The sequence below is a fragment of the Pantherophis guttatus genome, chromosome 16 (assembly GCF_059756535.1).
Source record: "Pantherophis guttatus breed Tessera chromosome 16, ASM5975653v1, whole genome shotgun sequence".
Lineage (NCBI taxonomy): Eukaryota > Metazoa > Chordata > Lepidosauria > Squamata > Colubridae > Pantherophis > Pantherophis guttatus.
In genome coordinates this window covers 5,565,571-5,582,426 of record NC_142078.1, presented here as the reverse complement: position 1 = coordinate 5,582,426, position 16,856 = coordinate 5,565,571, and the positions used below count along the sequence as shown (strand labels likewise).

The 16,856-nt window shown below is 46.2% G+C and overlaps 1 protein-coding gene across 20 annotated transcripts in view; it reads right to left on the bottom strand.

Moving 5' to 3' along the window:
* DNM1 (dynamin 1) overlaps positions 1-14,739 on the bottom strand; it is a 98,482-nt gene extending 83,743 nt beyond the window's left edge. For 19 of the 20 annotated variants that reach the window (XR_015730099.1, XR_015730097.1, XR_015730101.1 and 16 more), the window contains exon 1: positions 14,102-14,703. Coding sequence is in view for 13 of the 20 variants with exons in the window: in XM_087879511.1 (XP_087735637.1) it covers positions 14,102-14,262 (161 nt within the window). In the remaining 7 variants the exon portion in view is untranslated. Of the gene's footprint in view, positions 1-14,101 lie in introns of all 20 variants that reach the window. The other variant, XM_087879507.1, reaches the window with a different exon arrangement.
* Between the last annotated feature and the right edge of the window lie 2,117 nt (positions 14,740-16,856).

The following is a 16,856-nucleotide window of genomic DNA, read 5'->3' as shown; positions in this document are numbered from 1 at the left end:
AAGAAAAACCAACATGCTCAGGGATTCTTTCCTTCCGTTCTTTGTTTTTCCACTGCAGCAAAACTCGTCAGGATGGCTCAAACTTAGCCTGCCCCCCCCCCAAATCTGCAAAGCTTTCTGGACCCTGCAATTGGGGGGAGGGTCAGCTTCTACTCCATCTTTCTAGCATTTCCACCAAGCGGTTTTTTCCTTCTCCATCACCCTGGGAGGGATCGCCAGTTTCCATGGCAACCAGGCGAGAGGATGTTTATGCTAGCTTATCACCACTGCAGTGGCCAGCATGAGAAGGGTGGAGGGAGGGATGGAGGGACAGACAGACGGACGGACGGATGGAAGGAAGGAAGGAAATGAGAGAAGAATGGATGGATGTGTGGGTGGAAGGAAGGAAGGAAGGAAGGAAGGAAGGAAGGAAGGAAGGGAGAAAAGCAAGGATGGGTGGGTGGGTGGAAGGAAGGAAAGGAAGGAAGGAAGGAAGGAAGGAAGGAAGGAAGGAAGGAAGGAAGGGAGAAAAGGAAGGATGGGTGGGTGGGTGGAAGGAAGGAAAGGAAAGGAAGGAAGGAAGGAAGGAAGGAAGGGAGAAAAGGAAGGATGGGTGGGTGGGTGGAAGGAAGGAAAGGAAAGGGAGGAAGGAAGGAAGGAAGGGAGAAAAGAAAGGGTGGGTGGGTGGGTGGAAGGAAGGAAAGGAAAGGAAGGAAGGAAGGGAGGGAGGGAGAAAATGAAGGATGGGTAGGTGGATGGAAGGAAGGAAGGAAAGGAAAGGGAAGGAAGGAAGGAAGGAAATGAGAGAAGAGATGGATGGGTGGGTAGAAGGAGATGAGAGATGGATGGATGGATGGATAGATGTGTGGGTGGAAGGAAGGAAGGAAGAGCGGAAAGATTGAAATTCAGTAAAAGTGTTCACCATAGAACCAATCAGATTAAATTCAATTAAAGATGATTCATTATAGGAAGGAAGGAAGGAAGGAACGAAGGAAAGGAAGGAAGGAAGGAAAGGAGAAGAGGAAGGATGGGTGGGTGGGTGGGTGGAAGGAAGAAAAGGAAGGAAGGAAGGAAGGAAAGGAGAAAAGGAAGGATGGGTAGGTGGAAGGAAGGAAGGAAAGGAAAGGGAAGGAAGGAAGGAAGGAAATGAGAGAAGGATGGATGGGTGGGTGGGTGGGTGGGTGGAAGGAAAGGAAAGGAAAGGAAAGGAAAGGAAGGAAAGAAGGAAGAAAAGCAGATTGAAATTATAAAAGTGTTCACCATAGAACCAATCACCCTTAAAAGAAGATTCATTTTAGGAAGGAAGGAAAGAAGGAGCCACATGGCCTCCAACGCCCAGAATCCCCCAGCCAGCCAACCATTGCACCGTGACGCATTCAGACGCCATTTGTAACAGCCCCTCGAGAACAGGGAAGGGTTCAAACCCCAAGCAAGCCCTCGCAGGCCCGCCAATCTCAAGTTTATTTCAGACGGAATATAAGGTGCACCACCGGTGCAGGATGACATTTGGCCGTCAGCCTCTGCGAACAACGCACACCCAGCGTCTCCAGACGCGGCCGGCGGAGAACGCAGCTGACCGTGACTCACCAGAACTCTGGATCGTCACGACCCGAGAGCATTTTGGTGCATGACGCTGGGACCAGGAGGAGGAGGAGGAGGAGGAGGAGGAGGAGGAGGAGGAGGAAAAAAAATACATCTTCCTCCATGGAGGCCTCGGGAAAACGCCACACACATCTCAAGGCTGCTGGATGCAAGGCTCGAGCCGCCTGCGTTTCCCGGGGTAACAACCTTGTAACAAGCGGATGATCTTAATTACTTCTGAAAAGGAAGCTCGGGCGCTTGGCAGCCGTCGCGGTGCCCTTCGCAGGAGGGCAGGGGAAGGCTCCATCATCACGAAGAACCTACTGCCTTACGATCGCTTCTTGACCTCATTTTGGGTCTCCTTGCTTGACGGCCTTCACTTCGCTAGAGAGCTTTGCAAAACCAAAAAAAATGGCCCAGCTTTTGAGCAGGCATTGTTGCAAAGCAACCAGAAGGGTATTTGCAGACAATAATACCCCCGCACCCACTTACCAGCCCAGCTGGCGTTCCTTCTCTTCTTGCAAAAGGCAAAACGAAACAAAAAACTCGCCGTGAAATTCCCACAAATCTTACAGGAACGGTTAAAGGATGCAGGTCCTTCCTTCTTTCTACCCCATTTTCCCAAAAAAATAAGACCCAACCAGAAAATAAGCCCTAGCATGATTTTTTTCAGGATGCTTGTAATATAAGCCCTACCCTCAAAATAAGCCCCAGTTAAGATTGTCAGCCATATGGATGCATTTAGTACCGTATTTCCCAAAAAATAAGACATAATCGGAAAATAAGTCCTAGCATGATTTTTCCAGATGCTTGTAATATAAACCCTACCCTCAAAATAATCCCCAGTTAAGATTGTCACCCAGATGGATGCATTTAGTACCGTATTTCCCCCAAAATAAGATCTAATCGGAAAATAAGCCCTAGCATTATTTTTTTCAGGATGCTCGTAATATAAGCCCTACTCCCCAAAATAAGCCCTGGTTAAGATTGTCGGCCAGATGGATGCATTTAGTACCGTATTTCCCAAAAAATAAGACCTAATTGGAAAATAAGTCCTTGCGTGATTTTTTCAAGATGCTCGTAATATAAGCCCTACTCCCCAAAATAAGCCCTGGTTAAGATTGTCGGCCAGATGGATGCATTTAGTACTGTATTGTCCCCAAAATAAGACCTAATCGGAAAATAAGCCCTAGCATGATTTTTTCAGGATGCTTGTAATATAAGCCCTACTCCCCAAAATAAGCCCTGCTTAAGATTGTCGGCCAGATGGATGCATTTAGTACCGTATTTCCCAAAAAATAAGACCTAATTGGAAAATAAGTCCTTGCATGATTTTTTCAGGATGCTCGTAATATAAGCCCTACCTCAAAAATAAGCCCCAGTTAAGATTGTCAGCCAGATGGATGCATTTAGTACTGTATTTCCACCCCCAAAATAAGACCTACTCAGAAAATAAGCCCTAATGTATCTTTTGGAGCAAAAATTAATATAAGACCCGGTTTTATTTTTGGGGGAACATGGTACGTTCCCCTTCGTTTGTTTTCTCCCTGGCTTCTTGTAGGGGAAGGGAAGACATCCAAAAAGCCCCTCCCTCAAAATAGGAGGGGAAAAAATTTGGAAATTCGAAGACTGGTGTTGATACTTGTTCACACGACACTGCTGTTGGCAGAATATTTGCAAGTGAAAAAAAAATCAGAGCAGCAATAATATCACCCTGCTTGTCTTTCATTTCCTCTTTCCAAGATCTGTGGAACTCCTTGCCACAGGAGGTTCCTCTTTAGCCCTTCTTTTCAGACACTTGACCGGCATTCAATAAAACATACTGGATTTTTAGCTGATAAAATGCTTCCAATTTCTACACACACACACACACCCAATCTCTTTTGTGATACATTTCTATTTTCTGAATGATGCATTTCATTATAATCTCTCTCTTTTTCTATCCCCCTCACTGCTTTCAGCACCATTTCGGAGTGGAAAGCTGTGGGCATGGATGCTATAAGCCAAAGAGAGATTTTGCAAAATTGAGGATTTGGGTGAACCTGTTCTGAGAGTCAAAGTGTTTAGGATTTACAAACCAGCTCTTAAGGTTTAGCGTAACTAAACCTAGGGTTGGGTAACAATTCGATCACAATTCGATCACAAAAAGAGCCTTGGTAGTACAGGGGTTTAAGGCACCCTGTTATTAAGCTTATTAAGACCAGCTGCCTGCAATTACTGCAGGGTTCGAATCTCGCCAAGGCTCAAGATTGACTCAGCCTTCCATCCTTTCTAAGGTAGGTGAAATGAGGACCCAGTTTGTGGGGGCAATAAGCTGACTTTGTATAAATATACAAAAGGATGAAGGCTATTGCTTAACGCATTGTAAGCCGCCCTGAGTCTTCAGAGAAGGGCGGCATATAAATCAAATTTTTTTAAAAAAATTAACCATCAACTGACTTAGCCATCCCTAGCATTGGCCTCCAGATGGGTTCCTTTATATATCTGCATCTATTTTAAAACTAAATGCATAAATAGTACCCCAGAGGTTTTATAACAGTGGCCTCCAGCTCTCCGACTTTAAACCTAGCCAGAGTTTCCTCTAGCTCCAGATTTACACTTGTTGTTTTCTAGAATCTCAAATTGCAGAGACTCCGTTTCCCATAAGACGTTGCAGCGCGAGAGCTGGAAAGACATATAAACAACAAGAATCGAGGCTCCTCCATTCATATCTGCATCTCACTAGACGTCCTTGGCCATAAAACCAGCAGGGGAAAAGAAAATGTCATTTTTCCCCCCTCCACCTCCTGTTTCAATTTAAAATTTGATCTTGTAAATGGCAGGCAAGGGGACAATATTCCCCATCCACGCCCACCCACACCTGCCTCAACATTTTTTGCCAGGGGGAATTTTGCAGAATTAAGACACAAAGGCTGCAAGAATTAACACGCACACGTACACGCGTGAGGTTTTAGCTAAACCCTGCATCATTAATTGCACGGATTTGTCTGCCTCTCCTTGGACTACGAAGTCCAGCAAGGGATTTATATATATATATATATATATATATATATAATATATATATATATATATATATAATATATATATATATATAAGTCTCCCATAAGTCTCAGAACAGACAACACAAAATGTCTGATAAAGCCTGAAAGTGGTGATTTGAGATATCACCCCACTATGGCTACACAAAGATCTTGAGCTACATAGGAAAAAACCCTGACAAGAAAAGTATTATATATATATATATATATATATATATATATATATATATATATATATATATATGTAAATTTTGTTACTACCAGTTCTGTGGGCGTGGCTTGGTGGGGGAGGGGGTGTAATATGACTGAGTGGGTGTGGCCAACTTTTTTTTTTTTTTTTACTTTTAAAACCATTTTTTCTACAACCTCTTTGGCTGAAGAGGTTGTAGAAAAAATGCTTTTAAAAGCCTCTGAAGATCCCAGCTGACTTGCCTGATTGGCAGAGGCTTTTTTTTCCTTTTAAAAACATTTTTTCTATAACCTCTTCGGCGGAAGAGGTTGTAGAAAAAATGCTTCTGATGATCACAGCTGAGCTGCGTGATCATCAGAGGCTTTTTTTTAAAAAAAACTTTGAAAAGCATTTTTTCGGCCGAAGAGGTTGTAGAAAAAAATGCTTTTAAATTTTTTTTAAAAAAGCCTCTGATGATTGCGCGGCTCAGCTGGGCAATGGCGGGGGGGCAGGGATTTTCGCTACCAGTTCTCCAAATATATATATAATTATTATTTTTAAAGGAAGGAAGCAAAACTTTGGCTGGTCCGTGCAGGAAAGATTTGGTTCCTAGAGCTCAAAGGGGTTGCATTTTCTCCAAAGGGTCATTTTCCAAAGTGGGTGGGTGGGAGGTCCAGTTGCACCATCTCCCCAGACTTCAATTCTGGACTTGCCAAAAAGCTGCCCCTCTCGTATTCGCACCCAACTGGGTTGTTTTAAAATATTAATCCAAGTCCTCAGAGACTTCCATTTTATCCTTCTGAAAGCATAACCGTCTAGAAAATCGATGTCAACCCGAGTTCAGCGAACAAACAAAGGCAAATGAAATTCTTGACAGATGACCTCCAGATGTTTTTAAATATGACTCCCGTCACTCTTGGCCTCTCCAATGCTTCTTCCCTGACATACGGGGTAGGCCTCGACTTACGACCGCAAGGGAGCCCGACATTTCTGTGGCTAAGCGAGACGTTTGCGGAGCGAGTTTCGCCCCGTTTTGCGACCTTTCTTGGCACCGTCATTAAGTGGGTGTTAAAAGCAGTCCTACGGTTGTTAAGTGAATCCAGCTTCCCGATTGCCTTTGCTCGTTGGAAGGTCGCGTGACCCCGTGGGGGGGGGGAATCATTGCAACCGTCATAAATAGGATCACTTGCCAAGCATCCGAATTCTGATCACGGACAGTTGGGGGATGCTTCAACGGTTGTTAAGTGTGAAAAATGGCCATACATCGCTTTTTTTCAGTGCCATTGAAACTCTGAACAGTGCAGTAAGTTGCTGTAACCTCTATATTATATTTCCCGATTTGCCCCCCAATCAATCAATCGATCAGAATAGAATCTGGAATCTGGAATGCTCAAGCCGGAGACCCCCTCGGAGAAAGTCGTCTGGCTTCAAAGGGTAAATCAAATCCAAAACGTCCAGCAGGGAAACTGAGGCACCCATCAAGTCAAATGTGGGACCAAGGTGTGTCACACACAGCCCCTCCCTCGATACCCCCCCCCCAGCCAGGCATCCGTTCAGACAGTGGAAGCTGTAACACTTGTGAGAAAACAGGAGGAATGTCACGTGTGACTGTTTTCTCAAAGGAGCTCAGGGTCATTTACAGAATGAAAAAAACAGACTGAGATTCAATAAAGTTATCACAAGAGATCAGCCTTAAAAGAAGGTTCAAATTGGGAAAGAAGGAAGGAAGGGAGGGAGGGAGGGAGGGAGGGAGGAAGGAAGGAAGGAAGGAAGGAAGGAAGGAAGGAAGGAAGGAAGGAAGGAAGGTCCTTTTTCCAATGTCTCCTCCCTACCTCTCTCCTTCCATCCATTTATCCACCCTCCCTCCCTCTCTCCCTCCCTCTTTCCTTCCTTCCTTCCATCTATCCTTCCTTCCACTCTCTATCCCTGTCCGTCTGTCTCTCCCTCCCTCCTTCTCAGAATATTTTCCATATCTTTCTTCCTTCCCTCATCTCTCTCTTTCCTCTCCTTCCTTCTTCCCTCCCTCCTTCTTTCTCAGAATATTTTCCATATCTTCCTTCCTTCTCTCATCTCTCTCTTTTCTCTCCTTCCTTCTTCCCTCCCTCCTTCTTTCTCAGAATATTTTCCATATCTTCCTTCCTTCTCTCATCTTTCTTTTTCCTCCCCTTCCTTCTATCCCTCCTTCCTTCCACTTTCCCTCTCTCCCTCCATCCCTCCCTTCTTCTCAGAATATTTTCCATATCTTCCTTCCTTCTCTCATCTCCCTCATTCCTTCCTTCCTTCTTCCCTCCCTCCTTCTTTCTCAGAATATTTTCCATATCTTCCTTCCTTTTCTCATCTCTCTTTCTTCTCCTTCCTTCCCCCCTCCCTCCCTCCCTCCTTCCTTCTTCCTCAGAATATTTTCCATATCTTCCTTCCTTCTCTCATCTCTCTTTTTCCTCTCCTTCCTTCCCTCCCTCCTTCCATCCATCCCTCCTCCCTTCTCAGAATATTTTCCATATCTTCCTTCCTTCTCTCATTTCTCTTTTTCCTCTCCTTCCTTCCTTTCTTCCCTCCCTCCCTCCTTCCATCCATCCCTCCTCCCTTCTCAGAATATTTTCCATATCTTCCTTCCTTCTCTCATCTCTCTCTTTCCTCTCCTTCCTTCCTTCCATCCCTCCTTCCTTCCACTCTCCCTCCCTCCCTCCCTCCTTCTCAGAATATTTTCCATATCTTCCTTCTTTCTCTCATCTCTCTTTTTCTTCTTCTCATTCCTTCCTCCCTTTCCTTCCTTCCTTCTTTCTCAGAATATTTTCCATATCTCCCTTCCCTTTCTCATCTCTCTTTTTTCCTCTCCTGGCCTCCTCACTCACTCACTCACTCACTCCATCCTCCTTCCACTCTACCTCTTTTCTGCTGATTACACAATAGCATTTTGTCACGCTTTCACTCTTAGACGATGGAGAAAATGCCCGAAGAGCAGCTAATTCATCACCGGAAGAGATAGGAAGAAAGAAGAAAAGCCAGATGGATCCCTGATTCCCCCACGTCCCCAGCACCCCAAAAAAGCACCTCGGATTTCTGCTGTTTTGGTCCAGCCAGCTCTGGCCTGCACCTCCAAATCCTCCTTTTAAGTTTAAAGAACCCTCTTCTCTTAAACCAGATTGGATCTGGAATTCTTTATCCAGGAACCCCTTTATTAACATCATCGTATTTTAAGAAGGGAAGACAGGAAGAATCCGCGCATCATCGACACATTTTAGGGTGGGGTGGGGGTCTGTCAAAGAAATCCCAGTTCCATTTTGATAGGTTTATTTCTCTAGGGGAGGAAATCGGGGGGGGCGTCCCCAGAGCAAAAGGGGGCCTAGCACAGCTCTCTCCTCCCCCCCTACACACACTGGAGCTGTACGGCCAGCCATCTGCTCAGCCTCGCACATAATCTGCCATTTGCAGAAGCTTCCCCGAAGGCGGATATGAAGGTCACATGAATATGAGCCTTGGTAGTACAGGGGTTTAAGGCACCCTGTTATTAAGCTTATTAAGACCAGCTGCCTGCAATTACTGCAGGGTTCGAATCTCGCCAAGGCTCAAGGTTGACTCAGCCTTCCATCCTTTCTAAGGTAGGTGAAATGAGGACCCAGTTTGTGGGGGCAATAAGCTGACTTTGTATAAATATACAAAAGGATGAAGGCTATTGCTTAACGCATTGTAAGCCGCCCTGAGTCTTCGGAGAAGGGCGGCATATAAATCAAATTAAATATATATATATTTGTTTTCTTTTCGTAGGCCTTTATGTGTATTTCTCTTTAGCCAGGTTCTTCCTACGTAAACCAAGATTTTTATGCAGCCCTAGTTCAGTGAAACCACAATCCACTAGTTTCTAGGATTTTTTCAGGCAGCCAGCAAGCACCCTCCTTCGTCTCCCAATGGGCAGCAGAGTGTTTGCTGGCTGCCAGAAAAAAGCCTAGAAACTAGTGGATTGGGATTTCATTGAACTAGGGCTGCATAAAAATCTTGGTTTACGTAGGAAGAACCTGGCTAAAGAGAAATACATACATACATACATAAATACATACATACATACATACATAAAATTTATATTTGCTGATAAAGAAATAAAGGGAAACTAGTATAGATCTATTTCAAGCTATTTAGCTCTCATCAGCTAGCCATACCGTTACTCGGATTCGAACTTGGCTTTGCACCTTTCGCTGTCCCCTAAAGACGTTTTTATTCCAGCAAGCCAGGCTGGCCTAACTCTTTTAAATGGTTTTAATTCTTAAATTGTTTATTTAATTTAATTTATAATTAAATTAATATAATTTAAACATTATAATATAATTTCAATCGTATTTAAATTGTATCTCAAATGATCGTATTTTATTCCGATTTCATTTTAGATCGTATTTTATTCTAATTGCATTTTTAATCGTGCGTTATTCCAATTTCACTTAAATTGTTTTACCAAACTTTTGTAATGATTTGTTTCTGGAACTCTGCACTTTGATATGGCCCAAGGGCTAATCAATCAATCAATCAATAAATAAATTCAAATTGTTTATTATCGGCCTTAATATAGGAGTGTTTGAATTGTGGGCCAAATTAATTTAATTGGATTTTAATACTGTTTTTAAATTTGGTATTTCTTGTGTTTTATCTGTGGGCTGTTCACCGCCCAGAGTCCTTCGGGAGAAGGGCGGTATGTAAATATAAACAAATAATAAATAAATAAATAAATAAATCAGCAAATATAAATTTGGTATAAAATGGTTTGTCGTGAATGCAACTGCTTGAGGGCTCCCAGACTGGAGCTGAAAGGCGAAAGGGAAGCAGTATGCTCCCTCTCATATTGGGGCAGAGCAAGTGCTTCAACAGAAAAACACTTTATATATATATATATATGAAATATGAAAGAGCCTTGGTAGTACAGTGGTCTAAAGCACCCTGTTATTAACATCAGCTGCCTGCAATTACTGCAGGTTCGAATTTTACCAAGCTCAAGGTTGACTCAGCCTTCCATCCTTTCTAAGGTAGGTAAATTGAGGACCCAGTTTGTGGGGGCAATAAGCTGACTTCGTATAAATATACAAAAGGATGAAGGCTATTGCTTAACGCACTGTAAGCCGCCCTGAGTCTCCGGAGAAGGGCGGCATATAAATCAAATTTTAAAAAAAAGAAAAGAAAGAGAAAGAAAGAGAAAGAAGGAAGGAAGGAAGGAAGGAAGGAAGAAAGAAAGAAAGAAAGAAAGAAAGAAAGAAAGAAAGAAAGAAAGAAAGAAAGAAAAGCTGACTTTGTATAAATATACAAAAGTATGAAGGCTATTGCTTAGCGCATTGTAAGCCGCCCTGAGTCTCCGGAGAAGGGCGGCATATAAATCAAATTTTAAAAAAAAAGAAAAGAAAGAAAAAGAAAGAGAAGGAAGGAAGGAAGGAAGGAAGGAAGGAAGGAAGGAAGGAAGAAAGAAAGAAAGAAAGAAAGAAAGAAAGAAAGAAAGAAAGAAAGAAAGAAAGAAAAGCTGATTTTGTATAAATATACAAAAGGATGAAGGCTATTGCTTAGCGCATTGTAAGCCGCCCTGAGTCTCCGGAAAAGGGCGGCATATAAATCAAATAAAAAAAATTTAAAAAAATTTAAAAAAATAGATCTGTACTAGTCTCCCTTTATTTCTTTATCAGCAAAATATAAATTTTATACATACATACATACAGACAGACAGACAGATAGATATATGGATAGATATAGATATATAGATATATAATGTCCTTCCTTCCCCAACTTGGAGGATGAGAAGCTCCATGTTTTCATCTGCAAGAGGTTTTGGTCCCTGCCCCTTGCATCCCACACCTCCACCTGGCTGGCACCAGGCATTGGATCGCCCAGATCCAGGTGAGACATGGAAACAGAGGGGAGGGGGTAGAGGAAAACAGGGAAGGATCGGCCATGCAATGAGGTTTCTTGACGTGGATACCGTTCGGCTGCTCCCACCCCGTTAAGACCCCCAAGAAATTTAATGCATGAGCATGATGCCGGTTGTCCGTTGTACCTTTGGGGGAAACTGGAGAGAGAGGGTGGCCAGGACAGGGGTCCACATCGAAGCCACTGGAAAAGGGGAAGGGAGCTCTTTTCCCCTGCTGTTGCTTCTTGGCGCATCCTTGAGATGACATAACAGTCAGTGGCTTCTGCCCGAGCCCTTGCCAGGAGGCCTTACTGGGCAAAATGCCTTCGCACCATCACCAGGTATGGCCCTCTGGCCAAAATATTTCTCTCCCTGCCCCCTTCACCCACTGGAAAAAGCAGCAGCATGGAAGAAAGAAAGAGAGGAAGAAAGAGAGAAAGAGAGGAGAGAGAGATGGAAGGGAGGGAGGGAGGAATGAGGGAGGCAGGCAGGAAGGAATGAGGGAGGCAGGAAGGAAGGAAGGAAGGAGAGTGGAAGGGAGGGAGGGAGGGAGGAAGAAGGGACAGAGGGAGAGAGACAGGAAGGAAGGAGAGAAGGAGGGAGGGAGGAAGAAAGGAAAGAGGGACAGAGGGAGAGACAGGAAGGAAGGGAGGGAGGAAGGGAGGAAGGAAGGAGGGAGAGGGAGGGAGAGTGGGAAGGAGGGAGGGAGGAAGGGAGGAAGAAGGGAGGAAGAAGGGACAGAGGGAGAGAGACAGGAAGGAAGGAAGGAGAGAGGGAGGAAGAAAGGAAAGAGGGAGAGAGGGAGAGACAGGAAGGGAGGGAGGGAGGAAGGGAGGAAGGAAGGAGAGAGGGAGAGAGAGTGGGAAGGAGGGAGGGAGGAAGGGAGGAAGAAGGGACAGAGGGAGAGAGACAGGAAGGAAGGAAGGAAGGAGAGAGGGAGGGAAGGGGAAGGAGGGAGGGAGGAAGAAAGGAAAGAGGGACAGAGGGAGAGACAGGAAGGAAGGGAGGGAGGAAGGAAGGAAGGAGAGGGAGAGAGGGAGGGAGAGTGGGAAGGAGGTAGGGAGGAAGGGAGGAAGAAGGGACAGAGGGAGAGAGACAGGAAGGAAGGAAGGAGAGAGGGAGGAAGAAAGGAAAGAGGGAGAGAGGGAGAGACAGGAAGGGAGGGAGGGAGGAAGGGAGGAAGGAAGGAGAGAGGGAGAGAGAGTGGGAAGGAGGGAGGGAGGAAGGGAGGAAGAAGGGACAGAGGGAGAGAGACAGGAAGGAAGGAAGGAAGAAAGGAAGGAAGGAAAAAGAGAGGTAGTGGGAAGGAGGGAAGGAGGAAGAAAAGAAAGAGGGACAGAGGGAGATACAGGAAGGGAGTGAGGGAGGGGAGGAAGGAGAGAGAGGGAGGGAGAGTGGGAAGGAGGGAGGGAGGGAGGAAGAAAGGAAGGAGGGACAGAGGGAGAGACAGGAAGGGAGGGAGGGCTGGAAGGAAGGCAGGAAAGAAAGGAGAGGAAAAAGAGAAAAGAGAGAAGGAAGGAAGATATGGAAAATATTCTAAGAAGGAAGGAAAGAAGGAGAGGGACAGAGAGAGAGTGAGAAGGAGGGAGGAAGAAAGGAAGGAGTGAGGAGGGAGAGACAAGAAGGAAGGGAGGGAGGGGGGAGAAAAGGAGGAGGAATGGAAGGAAGGGAGAGAGGGAGGGAGGGCTGGAAGTAAGGAAGGTAGGAAAGAAAGGAGAGGAAAAAGAGGAGAGAAGGAAGGAAGATATGGAAAATATTCTAACAAGGAAGGAAGGAAGGAAGGAAGGAAGGAAGGAAGGAAGGAAGGAAGGAAGGAAGGAAGGAAGGTGGGAGGAAGCAGAAAAAGACAGAAAAGAGGTTTGCCTGCGGGCATCTTCCCCCCCCCCCTCGCCCATCTCCCAATTTATCTGCAGACAGATAAATAAAGCATTTTAGGCTCATAACGGTGAAAATCTCTTGCGCCAACCCGCGCCGCCGCCTCTCTAACAAATGGCTCCTTTTTGCGCGTGTGTTTTTGTGCCTTCCTCTGTGTCTGTGTGTGTGTGTCTCTCTCTCTGCGCGCGTGCCCGGAGGGGGGGAAAAAAAGGAAAGAAGAAGAGAGGGGTGGGCACACACGGCTGAGACTGGCTGCCCACCTCCCACCCTTCCCTGCCTTGTCCATTGCCCAAAATATGCCCAGATCCGAGTGGGGGATAAGCCCCTGGTTTCTCCTGCAGCACAAATCCAAGCTTAAGCTCCGGATTGCAGCATCTGTGCGCCACACACACACACACAAAACCACAATCACACACACACATATAGAGACACGTATCTATTAAATGCACACTTGTACAAATATACACATTATAAATAGACATTCAATCTATCCAAATGGAAGCGGGGGGGCTCTTCTAAGCAGTCGGAGCGAGGGGAGAACTGACAGCTGTCAATCAAGCGGTTTTTTGGGGGGGGTGGGGGGCCCAGGCGAGAGCTTCCCCCTGCGTCTCGCCCCCCCCCCCCACCTCTCCAGCAAGCATCTGCAATGTGTCAATGGGAGGGCGGGTAGAAAAGATGGAATCCTTGCCCGGGAGAGCTGGAAAAGGGGAGGGTGGAAGGGGAGAGAGAGAGAGAGAGAGAGAGAGAGAATGGCCCCTCCCGCCGCGTCTCTATGCATAGCATCCCAGTTGGGGGGGTGATTTTTTTTTCCGGGGGGGGGGTGGAAGGAAGGGAGAATCAGCCATTAAGCCTCCCTGACTCAAAAGACGCATTCCCCGAGGGGTTCTCCCTTTCTCTTTTTTTCTCCCTCTCTCTCTCTCTCCCCCTCTCCTCTCCCTCTCTCTTTTTGTCTTTCTCTCTCTCTCTCCCCCTCTCTTTCTCCTTCCTCTCTCCCTCTCCTCTCTCTCTCTTTCTGTCTTTCTCTCCCCCCTCTCTCTGTCTCTCCCCCTCCTCTTTTTCTTTTCTCTCTCTCTCTCTTTCTGTCTTCCTCTCCTTCCTCTCTCCCTCTCCACTTTCTGTCTTTCTCTCCTCCCCCCTCTCTCTTTCTCTCTCGCCTCTCCTCTCTCTCTTTTTTCTTTCTCTCTCTCTCTTTCTCCCCTCTCTTTCTGTCTTTCTCTCTCTCCTTCCTCCCTCCCTCTCCCCTCTCTTTCTGTCTTTCTCCTTCCCCCCTCTCTCTTTCTCTCTCGCCTCTCCTCTCTCTCTTTTTTTCTTTCTCTCTCTCTCTTTCTCCCTCCTCTTTCTGTCTTTCTCTCCTCCCCCCCTCTCTTTCTCTCTCTCCTCTCCTCTCTCTTTCTCCCCCCTCTCTTTCTGTCTTTCTCTCTCTCTCTCTCTCTCCCAAACAGAAAGCCATAAGGCGGGAGAGAGGGGGGGTTCTGCAAGGGGAGAGACCCCCCCCACGTCGTCCCCTTGCAAATCTGCCCCCTGGCTCCAAGCGCGCGCCCCTTCCCCCTTCCCTCCCTCCCCCCCCCCCAAACGAAATTTTACCTCCCCACGAAATTCTCCAGCACGGAGCTCTTGCCGGCGCTCTGTCCCCCCACCACGGCGATCTGGGGCAGGTCCAGGTCGGCATTCTGGCCGATGGCGGAGAAGGCATCCTGCAGACGGTTGACCAAGGGGATGAGGTCTTCCATGCCTCGGTTGCCCATGATTGCGGCGCTGCTTCGGTGGCTCGCCTCTTGCGGCTGGCTTGGGCTCAAGGAGACGCCGGGATGCTCATCGGAGGGAGAGAATCCGAGCCTCCCCTGCGCCCTTTCCCCTTAGAGGACCCTTCGGAGGATTTCCCCGGCCGTCAGCCCGGCCCTGCAGCCAAGCTGCGCTGCCCGCCTGGCTCCGGAGCTCTGCGGCAGCCCAAGACCAGTCGGCTGGCACCTCCGTCTCTACCTGGGTCCTCGCCGGGAAACGCGCGTTCCCGCGGCCGCCGCTAGCGGGCAGGCAGGAGCCTGGTCTCGGAGAGCATCATGGGTGTTGTAGTTCTGGGCTTTCCCCCCCCCTACCCACCCCCCCGGCCTTTTTACCGAATCATTCCCCTTCCCCAACAAGAGCCAAGTTCGTACCCTAAGGCGTTGAGACGTGGCAGGATTCGAACTGGCGTCTATCCGGGGTGGGGAAGGATGGGCAGGATGGGCTTGAGGTGTGGGGGAGAATCCCCTTTGGGGGAGAAAAGGCTTGGTTTATGGTTTTAATTCATGGGGGGGGAGGCAGGGGGGGAGTTTAACACTTTAACAGGGTTGGAAGGGACCTTGGAGGTCATCTAGTCCAACCCCCTGCTTACGCAGGAGACTTATACTAGGGATACAACAGGGGTGAAATCCAGCAGGTTCTGGCGAACCGGTAGCGGAAATTTTGAGTAGTTCGGAGAACTGGCAAATATCACCTCTGGCTGGCCCCAGAGTGGGGTGGGAATGGAGATTTTGCAATATCCTTCCCCTGGAGTGGGGAGGGAATGGGGATTTTGCAGGATCCTTCTGCTGGAGTGGGGAGGGAATGGGGATTTTGCAGGATCCTTTGCCTGCCACGCCCACCAAGCCACATCGCGCCCACCAAGCCACGCCCACAGAACCGGTAGTTAAAAAATGTGGATTTCGCCACTGGATACGAACCGCCCAGTGCCGACCTTTCCGATCAACAAGCTCGGCGTCTTAGCCACTGAGCCACCTAGCCAAGGCTTAACCCGTTGGCAGCACAACTGCCATGTGTGAACGCATCGGAGAAGGGGAGAGACATGGAAGGGAAGAGCAGAAAGGGTGCGTGTGAATGCAAAAGCTCCGGGCGGCTCCCGAAGCCAGCTGGAAGGTCCAAATAAAAAAAAAATGCATTCTCCAAGCCAAAACTTTCCTACCTCGCAGGGCTGTTGGGAAATTCATTTTTTTTAAAATTAAACTTTATTGTTTAAAAGAAAAAACATTTAAAAGCATACAAGTTTCTCACAATTGAGAAACAAATTTACATATACAGTACATAAACATCACCTATTAACTAATTTCCATTATTCTATATAAATATATTTTATGTATTATATGTACATATATACAAACATACAATAAAGTATTCCATATTCTATACCTCTGACAGTGCTGTTTTTTGTTATATTAATTTCTTCTAAATTTCATCTCTACCCATTTCCTTTCCTCTGGTTTATCCATTGGTACCATCTATTCCATGTTTCATAATATTTAGAGTCCTCCTTGTCCTGTAACTCTAAAGTTAATCTATCCATCTCTGCGCATGTATATATTTTTTGTATTAGTTCCTGGTCCGTTGGCAGTCGATTGCTTTTCCAGAATTGTGCTAATGCTAATCTTGCCGCCGTGATTATATGAAGTATTAGGTATTTTATGACATTTCGGATGTTCTTTTTGATCATGCCCAATAGGAAAATCTCAGGTTCTAATTCAATTTCACAATCTGTTGGGAAATTCAAACAAATCCTTGATTCTTCAATCAATCAACCCATGGAACAGAATTTGTGGGAGCTTCATCACTGGAAGTTTTCAAGAAGAGACTGGACTGCCATTTGTCAGAAATGGTGTAGGATCTCCTGCTTGGGCAGGGGGTTGGACTAGATGTCCTCCAAGGTCCCCATCCAATCTATCATTCTGTTCCGTTCTCTTCTTTTTTTGAAACAGAAGGATAAATACCAGTTCTGCAATTACCTTTGCCCCCTTAGCGGTTCTCTTTATTTGAATAAATTGTTTGCCTAAATTGGAATCTGTGTTCAACTATATGAATGAGCCTTGGTGGCGCAGCAGACTAAAGCGCTGTTAAGTAACACCAGCTGCCTGCAATTACTGTAAGTTCAAATCTCACCAGGCTCAAGGTTGGCTCAGCCTTCCATCCTTTCTAAGGTAGGTGAAATGAGGGCCCGGTTTGTGGGGGCAATAAGCTGACTTTGTATAAAATATACAAAAGTATGAAGGCTATTGCTTAACGCATTGTAAGCCGCCCTGAGTCTCCGGAGAAGGGCGGCATATAAATCGAACTAATAAATAAATAAAATAAATAAATTATAACGCAAGGGACTAGAAACCTGTCCAGCAAACAAACAAACAAACAAACAGAGACGCGTTGAACTTGTATCGATTATCTTGGTAAAAGGAAGCAACATGGTTTTTAGATCTGTTTTACAAAATGGCACACCGGATTCCGATTTTTTGTTTTTTGTTTTGTTTCTTTCTTCGTTTTAATCTGCTTTAATCTGATAGCCGGGCTATCAACATAATAATTTTAAATTGGGTGTTTT